General features: G+C 43.5%; 1 protein-coding gene across 1 annotated transcript in view; it reads left to right on the forward strand.

Annotated features, from left to right (window-relative positions):
- Positions 1 to 17589, forward strand: part of arhgef28a (Rho guanine nucleotide exchange factor (GEF) 28a) — a 38611-nt gene that overhangs the window by 17112 nt on the left and 3910 nt on the right. The window contains exons 10-35 of the mRNA XM_070924201.1: positions 1177 to 1277; positions 1411 to 1682; positions 1775 to 1958; positions 2042 to 2153; positions 2948 to 3034; positions 4247 to 4289; positions 5264 to 5365; positions 6371 to 6494; positions 7189 to 7324; positions 7404 to 7459; positions 7576 to 7636; positions 7765 to 7846; positions 7915 to 8063; positions 8624 to 8764; positions 8984 to 9234; positions 9328 to 9453; positions 9563 to 9680; positions 9843 to 10097; positions 10179 to 10255; positions 10386 to 10564; positions 10698 to 10789; positions 10908 to 11093; positions 11438 to 11673; positions 12398 to 12445; positions 13138 to 13656; positions 15501 to 15786. Of these exons, the coding sequence (XP_070780302.1) occupies positions 1177 to 1277; positions 1411 to 1682; positions 1775 to 1958; positions 2042 to 2153; positions 2948 to 3034; positions 4247 to 4289; positions 5264 to 5365; positions 6371 to 6494; positions 7189 to 7324; positions 7404 to 7459; positions 7576 to 7636; positions 7765 to 7846; positions 7915 to 8063; positions 8624 to 8764; positions 8984 to 9234; positions 9328 to 9453; positions 9563 to 9680; positions 9843 to 10097; positions 10179 to 10255; positions 10386 to 10564; positions 10698 to 10789; positions 10908 to 11093; positions 11438 to 11673; positions 12398 to 12445; positions 13138 to 13656; positions 15501 to 15786 (4023 nt within the window). The remainder of the gene's footprint in view (positions 1 to 1176; positions 1278 to 1410; positions 1683 to 1774; positions 1959 to 2041; positions 2154 to 2947; positions 3035 to 4246; positions 4290 to 5263; positions 5366 to 6370; positions 6495 to 7188; positions 7325 to 7403; positions 7460 to 7575; positions 7637 to 7764; positions 7847 to 7914; positions 8064 to 8623; positions 8765 to 8983; positions 9235 to 9327; positions 9454 to 9562; positions 9681 to 9842; positions 10098 to 10178; positions 10256 to 10385; positions 10565 to 10697; positions 10790 to 10907; positions 11094 to 11437; positions 11674 to 12397; positions 12446 to 13137; positions 13657 to 15500; positions 15787 to 17589) is intronic.

Below are 17589 nucleotides of genomic sequence, written 5' to 3' on the forward strand. Positions count from 1 at the left end.
CTACAACATATACAATAATATACTGTTATTAATTAATTAATGCATACGTAACAATAATTCAGTTATAATATACACAATTAATGAATACTTCTTCTGTTATTCCATATCAATACACATTTTGTCAGCTGTCTCATGTTAAAAAAAGTAGCAAGGCATGCTAGCAACTCTCTGAGGCTGTACTTTTAAATGCTAAGCCTGCTAACATGCTCCCAGTGACAATGCTAACGTACTGATGTTTACCATGTTGTCCGTCTTAGTTTAGCATGTTAACATTAGTTAGTGCTAAACACAAAGTACAGAAGAGGTTGGAAGTATTGGACAAATTAAAACTTTGACCTTATCATCCCTAGAGTCTCGCTGCTAGTTAGGCTAAAAATAAAGACGTTTCCAGTGATAATGATAAACACTGGCTTTAAAGAGTTAAAGCCTAACCCAGGTGTTAAAATCATGGTCTTTTTATCCTTCTCATGGACATCACAAAGAGAAGGTGAACGTGAATATTGTTAAGCAGACGTGGTAAATAAAAGAGTTCATGACTCAACAACAAGTCAATAATCCACTTTGTTCTAGAAAATAGGCAGCCTGCTGGTCATGTTGATATGTGCAGGTTTCTATGAAAACAAACCTTTAAAGGTCAAACAGTAGGTATGCGGTGTCTCATCACATTTCCCTTTCTTTACTCTAAGCTTTGACATTTAAACGATGAAAGATCAATGAAGTATGGCACAATGAAATTACTAGAAGGAAGTAAATCTGAAAACAGTCCGATATCATGACATGTTTGGCGTGTCCTCTGGAGGTTTTCTTGTTTAAATGGTTGTTGAGGTGTTGGTTGATGAGGTCTGGTGTCAGACAGAAATCTGTTGGCTGGTTAAGATATCTGGTCGTCTCACGCTACTCTGAGAGCTGCTCTCTGTATTCAACCAGACATTCAAGTACAGTATCTGGCTGATGTTGGGGTGAATAATGGTAATGAAAAGTGGCCTTCCACCATGTTCTGTGACAGTAAATCATTCAGCGGAATAAAAACAAATTCCTAGTAGACATCTTGCACAGTACTGTAGTGTAGTTGATCTTTACCGGGAAAAAGGAGGGCAGACAAAGAGAAGCAGTGTGTTTGAATTATTATAAACTGTACTGAAGCTGTCCTGAGAGTGTACTGTATGTTTATCACAGTAAATGGCCATCCCATGCAGTCCGGTGTAGTCCAGAGCCAGTTCACCCAGCGTGCTACAGACCCTCTGCTCTCCATGATCAACAGCAGCGGTCAGACACAGGTCATACACCACCCTCACTCTTTACACCCAGAAATATCATTTAATCAATCTTTTCTCTTTTGCTACTTTTTAAAAACTGTATTGCTTCCTTCTTTTGCACCTTTTTTTCTCCTGCCTTGTGTTTTTACCTTAGGAGGAAGACGCCGACATCAAGTATGTTACAAGTATAGTCAGTGGAGTGACCAGGGACAGCACAGGGACGGACGGCGGGTTATGGGACACGGTGGACTCAGGAGATCTGCTGCTAGCCACTGACACTCCTCCACCCTTTTCAGAAGATTTCTGTGAACCCTCCTCTCTCCCACGTTCACCTGCTGACCAGGCCCTGGCCAGGCTGAACCGCCCTGCCCCCTCTGAGCCGACCAATCAGAGAGAAAGTCCGCCCATGGACACCTGCGACCTCAGGTATTAAATATCATGGAATGTTTTCTCCAATCAGAAGGTTTTCCAGATGCTGGTGTATCTCTGTCTTTAACTGGTCCTTTTATTGTTTCCAGTCCCAGTCTGGTGGCTCTGGAAGTGGACAGCGAGGAGGACAGCACTGAGCCAAAGTCTCCGCTTTCCCCGCTCTCGTCAGATGTCGAGAAAAGTGAAGACAAAGGGGAAAACTTTCGCCCCTCCTCTGACCTCACTTGCACTCGCAGCCAATCGGCCTCCTCAGCATGTGAACCCACCATAAAAGTAAAATACCACCTCAGGCTCTCATATCAGTATTTCTTTCAAGTCTTATGTCTTTGTTTTTAATATTTCTTTCACTTGTCTAGGAATTGGGTGACCAGGGGATTCGTCTGCGTTCGTATTCCTACTCTTCCCCCAAAATCAGTTTGCGTCCTTCTCGTTTTGCCCGGGACAACCACACTTCAGACATCAGCCCTGGTCAGTAGCACTGGGACTGTTTCCTCACATAACACATAACTAACAACATTAAACTAACTTCACTTGTTTGGTGTGTCACTAATGGGTCAGGCTCACAAGATTGGTTGGTGCAAGAGCTGACTTTTTACATTCTGTTAATATTAAACCAGCTTTCAACTGTAGGTAGCCTCACTACTAATATAAGTGCAGTCAACTCCCAATACACGTATGTGCTTAAAGCGATAGTTCGTCATTTTGGGAAATATGCCTATTAGCTTTCTTGCCAAGAGTTAGTTACTCTCTTGTCTGTCCGCTAAATATGAAGCTACAGTGAAGTGATGGTTAGCTTAGCTTAGCATAATGACTAGGAACAGGTGGAAACAGCTAGCCTGGCTCCGTCCAGAGGTAACAGAAACCATCTACCAGCCCTTCTAGATCTCACTAACACGTTATATTTTTTGTGGCTACAAATCTGTACATAAAGCAAAGTGTAAAAACGACAAGTTGTGGTTTGACGGGTTATGTGCTGCGCTAGTTCTTGGCTGGGAGCAGTGACTTCCTGGAGTTTTGTTGTCACTGTGAGGTTAGACGTGGTATCGGTCTTCGTCTCAAACTCTAAGAAAGCAAATAAGCATGTTTCCCAAAATGTTGAAATACTCCTTTAACAGTTGATGATTCTAGTTTTGCTTTTTTCAAATATTCACAATGAATCTGCACCACTGCATGAAATAGTGATTTAATAGCTCTCGGTGCGGAGTTGACTGTACGTGGTGGTTTGCACCCTCTGTAGCTGATGTGTCCACTGTGCCCTGTAGATGCCGTTCTCCACAGTGTCAGCCACAGCCGATCTCTCCTTCAGGCCCTCTCTCTGTCTAAATCTCTGTCTCTGCTCCACCCTGGTAGTAAGTACTGGACACCTGCAGCCGTCACACTGCGCTAAGGCCAGCACGCCGCTGTCAGTGTCAGTGCGTGTGTGTGTGTGTGTGTGTGTGTGTGTGTCGGGACTCAAGGTTATTATTATAAACCTGCTGAAGATTTCAGTTTTAAGACATCTAACTTGATTCAAAGCCAAAAAAATCATTTTAAAGCAGCTATGATCAATATTTTTATATTACAGACAGAGCTTAAATGAGAGTGAATATTGGACTTGCATCCATAAAGTGGCCAGAAATACGACTCAAATGAAAGCTAATGTTGATCCGTAACTGCTCAATGTGTAAATAAGCAACTGTCTGCTAGCAGGCTCACCATGTAAACTTAAAATCATGAGAGACAATATGTCAGTGGTGTGTTTACAGCCCGTTTAAAGCCCGCCTTTAAAAATAGAACAGTATGTGTGAACTAAAACTGTTGCCTCGTTCAAATATAACTACCATAACAGAAACATGATTCTGAAGTTTTGTTTTTATCCTGTGACTGCCAGTTGCTTTCCAAATGTGGGGGCATTTATCCAACATTCTTTGAAAACACAAATGATGTTCCTCGCTGAACATGAAATTAAAATTCAACACCAACTGCTATTTTTCCCCTAATCACCTTAAATGTAAAATCTGTGAATATTTAAGCTCATGCTGATGTACAAAAACTAAAAAAAACTGTGGAAAACTAAACTACAAGTAGACATGAGTTGGAATCAAAAAGGCGAATTGAAACTAAATTAGAATCATGAAACTGTAATAACCTTGGCACGTGTTTGCATGGCTTTCCTAATCACGACGCAGCCTTATTGTAATCAGAGTGGCAGTGGGAGTGCAAGAAGAAATCACATTTGCAGCCTGGTGAGAGATATGAGGTGTTTCTGATGGGTCAGCACTGTGCTACAGCTTTCATATGTATTGTTCTGTCTTTGGTTACGTACCTGCGGATCATCTCTGTTGTTTTGCATGTCAATTGTTGTTGTATTCAGATGCTTTTTTATATATTCCCTTTGAAACAGTCTTAGAAGTTAAGAATGAAGCTTCCGGATTTTGTTCCCCAGTCTTATTGAATGTTATTTGCCCTGCTGCCTGACTTTATCTCTTTTGCAACATGTGCTTTTCCTGTCCATTTCAAACGTGTTGTCAGGCTCTTGAACAATTAGTTTAACAACTTCTCCTCATTCTTTATGTTCACAGAGCAAAGAGCCTCCAGTATATCAGAGCAGTCTCATGAAAAAAGGTATTTATGCTTTACCTTTATTTATTTTTCTTCCTGTGTACGTCTCATGAGCTTCAGTGTTTCTGTGTTCGAATACTGAATGACTCAACCTTTCACATTGGCCTCACTCATTGGGGCTTTCGCTCTTAATTAAAACGACAGTACGTTTCATCAAATATGCAATCCCCGGTGCCAGGAGCAACATATGTGGGTAACCATGGCGACCAGGTTGCATGGTGACAGCGGGCGCTCTCTGAAGTTTGCTGCCGTCTTTTTTATGAAGCTCCTCGTGAAGCAGGGCTGGTTTTGACGTGCGTTACTGGTGTTTTGATCCTCTTTGCTTTTTTTGCTCTAGTGACAACAGACGCAGTGACGTACAGATATCAGTGTGACCCTGAGCTTCTTCCAGCCCTGTCTTTGTAATGCACAATGCCTTTGCTCTGTTTTTCATCTGTGACTTACGGTGTCATCTTAACCCTGCGTAGCTTATTTTCAGATATGACCAGCTGCGTCATGGATACATGACACAATGCATAATGAATATACAATATGTGACAATGCACAAACAAATTATGGTTTTTGACTTGAAAGAGTGCCGAATCTAGTAAAGAATAACGACAAAAAGTGAGAGTGTTTCTTTACATAGCCTCTGTCTGCTCTAATAGGGGTGGAACTGATTTAAAAAAAGATCATCCTTTCCTCTTCCTGGTCCACTCAGTCCTTTAGGAATGATGCCATCTGATATTTCCTCTGCCACTTCATGTATAAATACCCTAATTGAACTGCCACACTTCCATAGCTCCCCCTAGTGGAAAATACCAGACAGAATCACGGATAGAAGATAAATAAATAACACATAAAAGAGAGCAAAAAGCATCATCCTGTTGATTGAACTTTAATATTTCAGTACAGCATGTCTTCCTGGGCCTTTGTGGCTTCTCATCAGAATTAAAACGTCAGTGTGTGTTCGTGTGTGTGTGTGCTGTTCTTTATAGGGAGATTAGGTTCCGTAAGCGAGCCCAGTCTGCTGATGATGAGGGCAGCATGGAGCTGGCAGAGTCCCTCCAACATCTCACCCTGTCTGAGTTCCTCAAAGAGTATGTGGGAGAGGGAGTCGACCCCTCTTTGACTGTTCTAGCATCCTTAACCGTCCACTTCAAACAAACTAATCCTAACCGAAACTTACAGCACGTTTACCACCTGACGACAAACCTCAACCTCCTCTCCTCGTATCCTTGTCTCTTCTCCTCTCCCCTACTCTCTCTCATCTCTTCTCCTTTCCTTGTTTCGTATACTCTCCTTGTCTCCTTTACTCATTTCCTCTTCTCTGCTGGTTTCCTCTCCCCTCCTTTTCTCGTCTCCTCTCATCTCCTTACCTTGTCTCTTCTCCTCTCTTTGTTCCCCCTCTTCTCCTTTCCTTGTTTCGGATACTCTCCTCGTCTCCTCTCCTCTTGTCTCCTTACCTTGCCTCTTCTCTCCTCTCCTCTTGTTCCTCCCTCCTCTCCTTTCCTTGTCTCCTCTCCTCATTTCCTCTTCTCCTCTCTGTACCTTGTCTCTCCTCTCCTCTAACAGCGGAACAATAATTACGTTGTTATTGTCTTTTAACAATATGCACCAAAAGTCTGTCATTGTCGTTTTGCATGCATGTAGCCTCTAACAGTTCTACTCCATTTTAATTTACTTTCACAGCCCAGAGTTGCAGAGAATGAACAGACTTTTAGTGACTAACAAAGGATTTTTGTGAATTAATGTCCTTCCAGTTGCTTTCTCTGACATTTATTTTACCAGAAACTGCACGCTGTGCAATATCAGATGAATTTACATTTTTGGATGAACTGTCTTTCTGTATCATATATGCTTGTGTACTATAAGCATATAAGAATATACAGCTGTACATTTCACACTCATATGGACCTTCTGCCTGCATCTAAACAAGCCCATCATCTCTTGTTGTCCTGTAGACTCAGCAAGAAGAACATCAGGATGGCGTGACTTTACCAAATAACAAGTGTTTTTGCAAACCATGAATTTTTGTGTTGTAAGTTATAGAACACAAATGCAAGGTAACATATTGCACTGGCATTATTTCAATTTTCCTCCAGAATTGAAGAGGAGGAGTTGGACAAGTACAACATCCCAACAAAGGTGGAGTCAGAGAAATACAAAGTCATTCGCACCTTCAGTTTTCTCAAGAGCAGGATGTCCAGTACCCGCAATAAGACTAAGGTAAACCCAAACCACAAACAGTCCACGCCTCTGCTGTCACACCCACCAAACACAACATCTTAAAGGAATAACTGAGCAAAACTTAAACTTGCTCTTGCTCTACATTAAAGCCACATTTACATGCACAAGTGTTTGCTCAATAGGTGCAGGTGCATTTATGTACTGGCTGATTAAATTTGATCACGTGTGCTTATGGATGTATTTATGGTATTGAATATTATAACATTCTTGTAAAGGCCAGTGTCCCGGGTCTAGACTCTAAAGAATACGTGTCTTACTGCTCTCGGAGACACAACTATGAAACTGGGAATAACTCAAGGTCAGGGTGACAGACCAAACATGGTGTCCAGCCCCTTTCCTTTTAATGATTAATCCCCTGTTGTTGAGTCAGTGCAGAGACTGGAAGCCCTCCCCGACCTGCATCTGCTGTTTATGCTGGGCTCCATTTCCTTATCCGTGGACTTTCTTACGGTTTGGAAAAATGCGAGGATTCCTTTCAGGCTCATATGTCTACTCACACGTAGGAGAGTTTACTCTGCAAATAGGCTCTTGAAAAAGATCTTCACCCTGGTTTATAGAAACACGAATTAAGGCTGCTTTGCTCAAAGTTCTTAGCTGTAGTTGTCAGTCATGTTTTGTCTCTGTCTGTATGGCCTCTTTGTTTACGCCAATGTCTCTGGCATGGTTTTCCAAGGGGAAGGGGAAGGACAGAGAGGCCAAGGATAGGCAGCTGAATGGACATCGGTTTAACACAGGCTCCTGTTTAGGCCCCACTGTGTGTGTGGTGTGTGAGAAACCAGCATCTGGAAAGGACCTGCTGCATTGCTCCAGTAAGTAATAGTGTCATTTCAAGAAACCTACATTAACATACCCAAAAAATCCTCATACACAAATATCATTATTTCCCAGGTTGCACTGCAATAGTCCACAAGGGCTGTAAGGAATCTGTCCCCCCATGTTTGAAGGTGAGTCTTGAAATATCGGAATACAAAATGGTTTGAACTACTCATCTCTATTGGTGCCTGTCCTTGTGTCAATTGTTTATATGCGGTAACCAGCCTCTCTCATTTGTATTACTTAGAAACTTCACGATAAGTATGCGGTTACCATGGTGAAGAACAGGACAGCATCCCTCCCACAGAGTGAGTTTACAACACAAGGGTCGACGGTCCCCAGCAATTTTGCCGTCAAGCTCTCTTAACCATGCTGTGTGTGAAATTTCCTGTTTGTAATGTTTGGTTGTGGTTAACTCTTTTTGCTTCTCCCACAGATTTCACAGTGAGAGACAGTCCTCCTCAGTGTGTGATCCCCACCTCTACCTCTCTACCTGTCATGACCCCCGACAGTGACAGGTCATAAAGCTCCCAGACTTTATAAACGACATGATATGATGTGGGGATATTGGTAAACATGTGGGTAGTAATGGTTGTCCATGTTCTTCTCTGTGTAATAGTCGGCTCAGTGAGAGTTCAGAGACTGAGTCTGATGCCTGGAAGGTGACCAGTCGATCAGAAGAGCTCCTGCCGACTCCAGTGTCCTCCACCTCCACTGACCCATCCTTTGGAGAGGGTATGAGATGAATAAGGCTCACTGTATTACGTTTTTTCGGATTTCCACAGACAAATACCTAAAAAGCAGCAGATCGGAATTTTTGTCCTCATGCACCCAAACGTTGTTGTTGTGTTCGAGAAGAATGATGATAATTGTAGTTTAAAAGGTCATTTTGCAACCAGCACAGCTCAGAAAGTCGACTGAATAGATAATAAATATAAACAAAAGGAAAAAAATGCAAATAAGCTGCTGACTGTGCACCATAGTCTCTCTAAGTGCTGTAAGTGACAAAACAGGAAATGGTTGAAAAACGGCTTAAATCACTAATTTTTAACATTCTGAACTTATTTAAAAGCAAAATAAAAAACAAATATAATTGTCTGGAGAGAAATGTGCCTCAGTATTGAGATAATACAATATTGAGACTAATTTCTCTCCAGATAATTAGCCGCAAGGATAAAGAAGTAAATTGTAAACCTGTCTGTCTCTTTTCAGTACATGTTATGAACACTGATTAATGGAACTGGATCCTTGCAGTTTGGATTAAAAAGTGATTTTGGGCCTCTTTCGCTCCGTAGACTGCGTGGACGCATGTATCCACAGCGACGTGTCGGTTGATGCTGTGGATTACGAGGCCGAGTCGTGGAGTCTGACTGTAGAGCCCAAGTTCTGCAAGAAGCAGGACAAACGAGCTGTCAAGAGGCAGGATGTTATCTATGGTAAGCAGATGTCAGAGTTGTGAAAGAAGACCACTGGAATGTGTCATTTTCTGCCAGTGTCAGTATTTCATATATAAAATGACTGTAACCACATATAATTCTTTCATAATTGTAAGATTGCTATGATTGAGTAACAGACTAAGCTTGCTGGCGTGATATAATCCATGTTGTTATGTGACCCACACACACACACGTTGAATGTCTACACCTGTGATGCAGAGCTGATGCAGACTGAGCTTCACCACCTGCAGACGCTACACATCATGGCCGAGGTTTTCCGGCGAGGTATGAAGGAGGAAGTGCAGCTAGATACAGAAGCGGTGGAGCGGGTCTTCCCCTGTCTGGACCAGCTGCTTCTCTTCCACCACGCCTTCTTCGCTGCCATGAAGGAGCGGCGACAGAGCTCAGCCCAGACCCAGGGACACAAGAACTACCTCATCCAACGAATAGGAGACATCTTGCTCCAACAGGTTCGCCGGTGTTCTGGGACCACCTTTCTCTAAAGTGTAATAGATGGAAACTAGTGAGGGTGTGAATCACTGGGTGTGTGTATTTTTCTGCAGTTTTCAGATGACAATAGAGAGAAAATGAAGCAGGTATATGGAGATTTCTGCAGTCGGCACAACGAAGCAGTTAGCTTTTTCAAAGAGCTCCAGCAGCATAACAAGAGATTTCAGAACTTCATTAAGGTACTTCCCAGAGCATCTTGTTTCTTGCTTTCAACCAATTCTAAAATAAAAGCATCACTACCTGTCTGCTCAGGGAGATGTTGCATAACTCTTGCATAACCTTTTCAAGCAACAAGGTAATAACTCTTTGGTGAGGCGGAGGGAGATCCCAGAGTGCATCTTGCTGGTAACCCAAAGGATTACAAAGTACCCAGTGCTGCTGGAGAGGATCCTACAATATACTCAAGGTCAGTCATCCACTGCCCTCTGCTGGCTGCATGGTCATATGGGCACCAAAGATAAGCGCATGTCAATAACAAGCACAATATACGATATTTCAGTTGAAAATATTCAAGTAAAACAAGATCTCTCTTTCAGTCCTCACGTATTTCTCCTTCCTGATCCCTCAGAGGAAACGGAGGAGCATGCCGACATCTCGCAAGCACTGGTTCAGATTCGAGAGGTGATAGCAGCCGTGGACCTGAGTGTCAGTGAATATGAGCGGCATCAGAGGCTACAAGAAGTGTGGAACCGCATGGAGAACCGCAGCGCAGCCAAGCTGAAGAACGGCCACACCTTCCGCAAGCAGGACATGATGGGGCCGGGACAGACGCTCAAACACCAGGGCCTGCTGCTGTGGAAGACTGCCACTGGTCGACTTAAAGGTGACACCGACATATACTTAGTTGTTCCATTAATACGTTATTTTTGCATCCTTTTAACATTGCTTATCCTTACGTCCATAGATGTCCTGGCGCTCCTTCTCACAGACACGCTCATCTTTCTGCAAGAAAAAGACCAGAAGTATACGTTTGCCACTGTGGTACGCACACATTAACACCCAGCTGTAACCGCAATCAGCTGTGTCTCTGTTCTGACGCTACACCCTATTGCCTGTTCTATTTTATCTTTCCTGTGATATATTATTCCTCCGTACTTTTAATGTGCTTCAGGATCAGAAGCCTCCAGTCATCGCACTGCAGAAGTTAATAGTGCGAGAAGTAGCGAACGAAGAGAGAGGGATGTTTTTGATCAGCGCGTCAGCCGCCGGGCCAGAGATGTACGAGGTCCACACGTCATCCAAAGAGGAACGAAACACCTGGATGAGGCTCATTAGAGAGGCTGTAGAGAGGTGTGTGTAACTCTGTGTTTTATATATATATATATATATATATATATATATATATATATATATATATGTATACATATATATATATAGATGTCACCATTTATGAACAGTCTAACCTTCAGTTTTCTCTGCTCAGCTGTCCGGAGGAAGAAGAGGAATACACGAGTGAATCTGAAGAGGAGAAGCGAGCTGCTGAGGCTCGTATTCAGAAGATCCATAAGTTACAAGGTATTTGGGACCTGTGACATCATGTATTTGTTATTTTTTCTTCACACAATACTTTCCACCCCTGAGTTTTTACTGTGAACCCTACTGAGTCTGTGAACCCTATCAACTTGTGTGTCAGAGAGTCTTTTGAGCCAGGACCAGCGGATCTGCTCCAGCCTGGAGGAGAAGCTGCAGGTCTACGCAGAGCTCTCTGCTCTGAGTGGGAGGACGGACGCTTCGCAGGTCGAACCGCGACTGCTCGTCCAGCCGCACTCAGAGGAGCTGCCGCAGGCTGCCGTGTTGCTGGCTGCAGCTCTGCAAGAGGGTGAGAGGTTTTACACCGCAGGAACAGTACATACAGTACAGTTTCATTTGTATTTTGTTTTTTTTGTAACACAGAACAAGAACATTTATATTAAAAATTGAGGTTTGCAATATTTTTTGCATTCAAACTGAATAAGTAATGGTAACGCTTTACTTTGACCCCCATTTAGCATTTATAAGTCCTATATAAACATTGACTAGATGGTTTATAAGTCACTATAAGGACATTTTATATGTACAAAGACATATTATATTTTTTATATTCTTCACTATATTATAGTGTGTTACAATATGCTAAATGTGGGGGTTAAATAACAGCACACTTGTGTTGTTTCCGTTTCCCAGCTGAGAACCTGAAAGCCACGTTGTCATCCAAGTCCTGTTCTCCATGGAGTCACAGCCCGGACTCCGACACAGACTCTGTCTTTCCTGTCAGCCCTGCTTCACTTGTGCAGCCCCCCTCAGACACCGAGGCCTCACCTGACAACCCTGAGGCCAGCGAGGGGAGTTGGACTGAGGCCCTTTTGCTCCAGTCCCCGACTCTCTTGCTACAAACAGACACGAGTGACGTCGACTCGAAGGTACGGCACAGATGTATTTAGCTTATAGCGCTATATCTCGTAATATAAATAAAGACTGTGATTAAATAGGTGTTTTTGAGTTAAATATTGATGCAGCAATATGATATAATGTTCTTCCCATTGCTGTAGTTGTGATGGTGGAGGTACAGTGGTATTGTAGAGGTATTATAGGTCGTAATAGCCTCTTACAGTCTGCATCTGAACGTGACATCTTTCCATTTCCTCACAGATGTGTGGCTCAAGATTGCCAACAGTTGTTTTAATAATTCAGTACAGTCTATTAGAATTACATTTCAATCTTAATGTGATGAATCATTGATAAGCTCATAATAAAGGAAGTCCATTTAGTTCCCAAAGGTATTGCACCATTAAAAATGGATATGGAGACTTATTCCAATTACCATGCCACAGTTGTGCCACCGTTTGCAGCTTTTTGTGACCTGTGAGGTAAATGACTCCGATAAGAGAGAATAATTTTCGACTGCAATGTGATAATTTAACCCTAAACAGCGTGGTAAGACACCATGCGGCCTCAAGGGGGCGCAAATGTCACATGACTGCAACAACCAATTTTGACTCTCCTTTAGCCATGACAGGAAACTATTTTGACTTCCCTGTGAGTAGATTGTAACTCATTATTTAGCACAAAATCCTCAAAATCATGCATGAAAAACACAGCAGGCTTGTTAATCTACATGTTTTGTGTGATTTTGCCCGTTAACAGGTTGCCCAAAGTGTCCAAAGCCTGACGCAGTTACTCTACAGCCTGCAGGTGAGTGAATTACTCAAGATCCAGTTAACCACCAGCTACTTTTTATCACAGCAATCAGCTATAATATTGTGTTATTATATTATTACCAGCAAGTCAGCAAATAAACAAACCTCTTCTGTTCTAAGTTCATATACATGCTATGTCAGTGGCATACTGAATATGTCTGCACAGCTTCGGTAAACAGTGAACCAACACTGCGCTCAGCTGTTTGAAACCAAAGGAGTGAGAATCCTACTGATCTTCTTCTGCTAAGAGACATAGGAGGGTCTTTTGTTTCACTATTCAACACACACTGCTCTTTGGTATAAAATGTAAATTTGTGCAGAGAGAACGTGTGTGTGTGTATTTGCATAGGGGTATGTGTGTGCGCACTCTTGCCTATCTGTGTGAGTTTTTGATCACAATGATATTTTCATATTCAAAGTTCTGTATACCTTCTTGTATCCCCTGGTTATGAACCTGAAAACCGCAGTTCTACCAGTGCCGGTGGGATCATTTCACCATGTAAAGAGATGCTGTTGCCTTAACTCATAAATAGTCAGGGCACCCAGTAGAGCCTGATCATTATTTTGCCTTTCAAATCACCTTCTCTTACTGGCTGTTGTAAGGATGCTCGTGTGGTTAATGACGCGGTAGTTGAGCCTTTGCATTTTCATGAAGCCCATCTCTGTGCCCTTCCTGTTCTGTGCCAGGCCACAGTGACCATCCAGGACAGCTGCTATGAGGTCCAGAGGCTTCTCCTCCAAGAGACTGGGCGCCCTTCCCCCCGCGCCCAGCGACCGCACCTTCCAAGCATCCGCGCCAACACACTGCAAGAACAGGAGAAGCAGCGCAACCTGGAGAAGCGGAAGGAGGAGGTGGCGGCGGCTCAGCGGCTCCAGGACCGACTGCGCCAAGAGAGGGATCGCTGGGAGAGGCAGTGCCAGGCCAGGGAGAGCCAGCAGGGGGAGCAGGAAAGCAGACTGGAGGAGAGGGAGAGGCAGTGCCACCTGGAGGCGGAGAGGCTGAGGCGCGAGAGGGAAGAGCTGGATGAGCAGCTGGAGGAGTACCAGCAGAGCTTGGAGCGGCTCAGGGAGGGCCAGAGGAATGTGGAGAGGGAGCGCGAGCGGCTGGAGAACCAGGAGAAGCTGCTTCAGACCTGGAGGCACAGCAGGCAAAGGAGTCTACCCACTGTGATTCCCCACATGGTCATCCCTCTAGATGGGCAGCAGGTGGGGGGGCACTCAACTGACAACTGTTTCTTCTGTGTATGGATTTTAAATTATTTGTGATATTTAATCTGAGGCGTCAGTCGAGGGCTCGGTAATGCTCCTGTCTAAAGCTCTTGACCCTGACATGAGTAGATATGCAGTGTTTATGGAGTATTTCTTGGCTGAAGCCATTAATGAGAAGCTTTTCTCAGACAGCTATCATCCTGAGTTACGTTGGTTCACTCATTTACACAGAGCAGCTCAATCCCCTCTTGATATACGACCTGCGATAATGAGAGCAATTTCAGCATCATTTGTCTTAGTGCTCCAGCAGCTCCGCTCACCAATAAACATCTTAATGATTGATGATAATTAAACCGTTGCAAATAAAATCTCCGACAAAATAATTAAAACCAGAGGCACGCAGCCCAAGAAACCGATCAATCGTGTCCGAAAGGACGTAAATTATTGACACTTTGTTTGAAAAGCACCACAGTGAAATGTCCCCCGCAGCTGGAAGGCATGGAGGATAAAGGGTGCACTGTTCTCCTTGCCCTTTAAGTCTCAATGTACCTCACATTGCAGAAACAGCAGTGGTGAAACTAATATAGCACATACATCTATGTGAGCCTCTGCTGGGTACGGCTTTGTCCTGCTCAGTTCAGCAGGTGTGACTGTTCAAAAGACGCACACAGAGAGCACTGGAGTGGACAGACAAATGAGCAGACTCGGGTTACAATATTCCCTCTCTCCCTCATTAATTTACACACCACCTTGGGCCCTCGCAGTCCAGACGTGATGAGGCTCTCCTGGCTTTTTGCGGACTTATTTATTTCCATTCATCTATTTTAGTCAGCGTGGAGGCTGCATTAACAGCAGTGCTCTGACAAAGGCGTGGGAGGTCCTAATGTTCCCCTGCTAATGTTTTAGCCAGAGGCAGCAGTTCACAGGGTCAGAGACAGAATGAATGACACACACACACACACACACACACACACCGGCTCTCAGGTCATTTCCAATTAGATGCGCTGCCTCCACTCGTCAGTTGATGTGAAGATGGGACAGGAGAGAGTGGGTATTAGGAGAGGACAGGCAGAGGGGGTGCAGCCTTAAGCAAGCTGCATCAGTGAAGCCTTTCACCGTACATTAAAGGGTCAGTTCACCCAAATGACTAAATGTTTTTTCTACTTACCTCTAATTGTATCTGGCCATGCATTTTAAATGTTATTCATCCAGGGTTTGAGATATCCATCTCTGAGAGTTTTACCTCTACACCAGTACAAAGGAGATTCACTTGTGGTGCTCAAAGCATTGAAAAATTACATTTATATTGAACAGCAAAGTGTTTTTTCAGAAATAGCCTCTCCATGACTCAGGACAACCTCAGGAACCGTTTTTCCACCGAAGAAATAGTCCCTATAAAAACAGTGAAGTCTGTATATTTTCCAGAATAAGCTATTCTCACAAGTGAAATTCCAATTACTTCCATTGTACTGGGGTGGAGACTGAAATCTCAGAGACAGATATCTTAAAACCTGCACAAAAAAGATATTTATATATCTACTATCTATTATACTATATACCACAAGAGGTAAGTGGGAAAACTGTAATTCTCTTTAATTAGTTTTAGAGAAACTGATCCAAAGGTCTATTAACGGAGCCTTTTATAGGTTTTGCCTGTTGATTTATAAAATGTATTTCCTGGTCCCTCATGCAAATGCTTCAGTGCATTCAAAGGTGCATTGTTGAATGGTTTCACAGGTGTAGAATCAGGTCTATCTAATCATAAACGTTCTTGCTTTAGAGCTCTCATCCATGAAAAATATGAGCTTGACCGGGACATTTGCTCTCTCTCCCGCTCTCAGGACTCAGATCCAAGCCAGTCCAGGGGCCACGCTGGTAACGGCTCCGTTTTTGTGAATGAGGCTGCGTTCGCCAGCACCAGCATCAACAACCGCCACGTCCACCACAAAAGGAACGACGCCAGCACACACAACTGTCTCAACACCCTGCTGGCAAGATCCAACAGCAGACAGCCCCCCATGGCTAAGACTCCCCACAATCCCCACTCAGACTCCCAGGGAGGGGTGATGGGGACCGGATATCTCTACAACCCTGCAGGAAGGCTGGGACTGCAGCACACGCCCAGTGGTAAGACTTACCGCCAAGTAAATGTTTTATCATCTGTTTTGGGGAAGTTTAAAGCAAAACACAACTCTGTGGGATCTATGTCTACATCTGGTGTGTAGACTAGGGCTGTAACTATTGATTATTTTCATCAGTTAATCTGCTGATTAATCGTTTGATCTATAAAATGGCAGAAAATAGTAAAAGAAAATGCCTGTTGCCCAAGATGACGCCTTCAAATATCTTGTTTTGTCCAGAGATATTCAGTTTCCTGTCAGCTGTCCAATAAAGGCAAAAAAAGGCCTAAAAAAAAATCTTAAAAAACTACATAAATTTTCATATTAATGAGGAAAAACAGATTTTTCTAAGCTATTGTTTTGCTTTCAGATACCATCTGTGAACGGAAGTAAGTTGGCATAGAAAAATCTACTAATGAATGCATCAAGTAGCTTAATAAGTAATTGGTCATTACTGGCTATGTTTAATATCCTGTATCTTAGTGCTAATGGCTTGATATTACTCAAGTGCCTCTCGTATTGGACAGTAGAGCGCTGTTATCATACTGTCTCTGCTGCTCAACGTAAATGAGAAATCTGGTACCTGTGAGAATGTAAACAAACCCTGCGCCTGCACTGGTTTCACCCATGCTAGTGAGAGTGTACTGTACATACCACACACACACACACTGTGTCTGATCCCAAAGCTGTGTCCCTGCTGAGGCCTTGTCTGTCCTTCCTCTCAGTTAATCAGTGTCTCCTGACAAAGAAACCCCCCCCCCATCCCTCCTACCCCTCTTCCCCACCACCTCCACCTGCACCAGCAGCCAGCCGGGGTCCTCGCCTGCCAAAGGAAAAGAAAATCAATGGTTCCTCTATCTATCGACTGGCAGGGCAGACAACAGCATGTGAATCACAGTTCACAGGCGATGGCTGACTGATTGGGACATCGATCTGAAAAAATCTTTATAAAACTCATTACCGCATGACTTGTCATCGCATCAGGCGAATAGGGGGGAGGTGGGAGGAGGGGAATGAGAGATGCAGTATTAATCAGTGTTTCACCCGCGCGGTGTCAGCTACATTCTCACGTTTGCCCGTCCATTCATGCACGAGCTCATTCTCACAATCGCGGCAGGCGGGGGAAATTACAGGTTGCATGTGTTGACTGCAGCTGATGCAGAGTTTCAGGTATTGTTTAGCAGGCAGAGCAATCTCTTCCTCATTGATCATCTTATTAACCTTTCCTCGTTATTGAGCACACACACAAGCCCCAGTGGAACCTGAGTCACTTGTTAACAAGCCTGGGGTGTATACTTGGCTTCAATCTACAACGCAGGGTGCGTTCCAGCTGACATCTACCCACAACGCATTCCTCAGTGGATCCCATGAGGGCCTGCGACAACGCTGAATAATATTCCCCAATCTTCACATTATTCCATTAGATTTAAACCTCTATAAGGAGTCATTTTAGTATTTTATGTGCAATCTCAGATTTTATGACCTACTTTACGACCTTGCACTGGGTCACGTGCTGCCTGGTATGTGGAGGAACCTGGTATCTCTTTTTCTGTGAGAACAGAAAACGGAATCTCTTTCAAATGCAAATGTTCCATTGTGCCGTCAGTCACATGGATCAAAACAGGATCTCACTTCTCATCCTCACCTGAGCATTGTGAAGATTTCTTCTCATGCACTGACACACACACACACATACAAATACACACCCCTTTTTCATTCAGTGGATTTCCATAATTTGTTCCTGCACAATGTAATCTTGGGGAACCAGTTGGATGGAATTTTCTGAAAATGACGTCTCATCTGATGAGTC

This window comes from Enoplosus armatus, chromosome 18, assembly GCF_043641665.1.
Source record: "Enoplosus armatus isolate fEnoArm2 chromosome 18, fEnoArm2.hap1, whole genome shotgun sequence".
NCBI classification, from domain to species: domain Eukaryota; kingdom Metazoa; phylum Chordata; class Actinopteri; order Centrarchiformes; family Enoplosidae; genus Enoplosus; species Enoplosus armatus.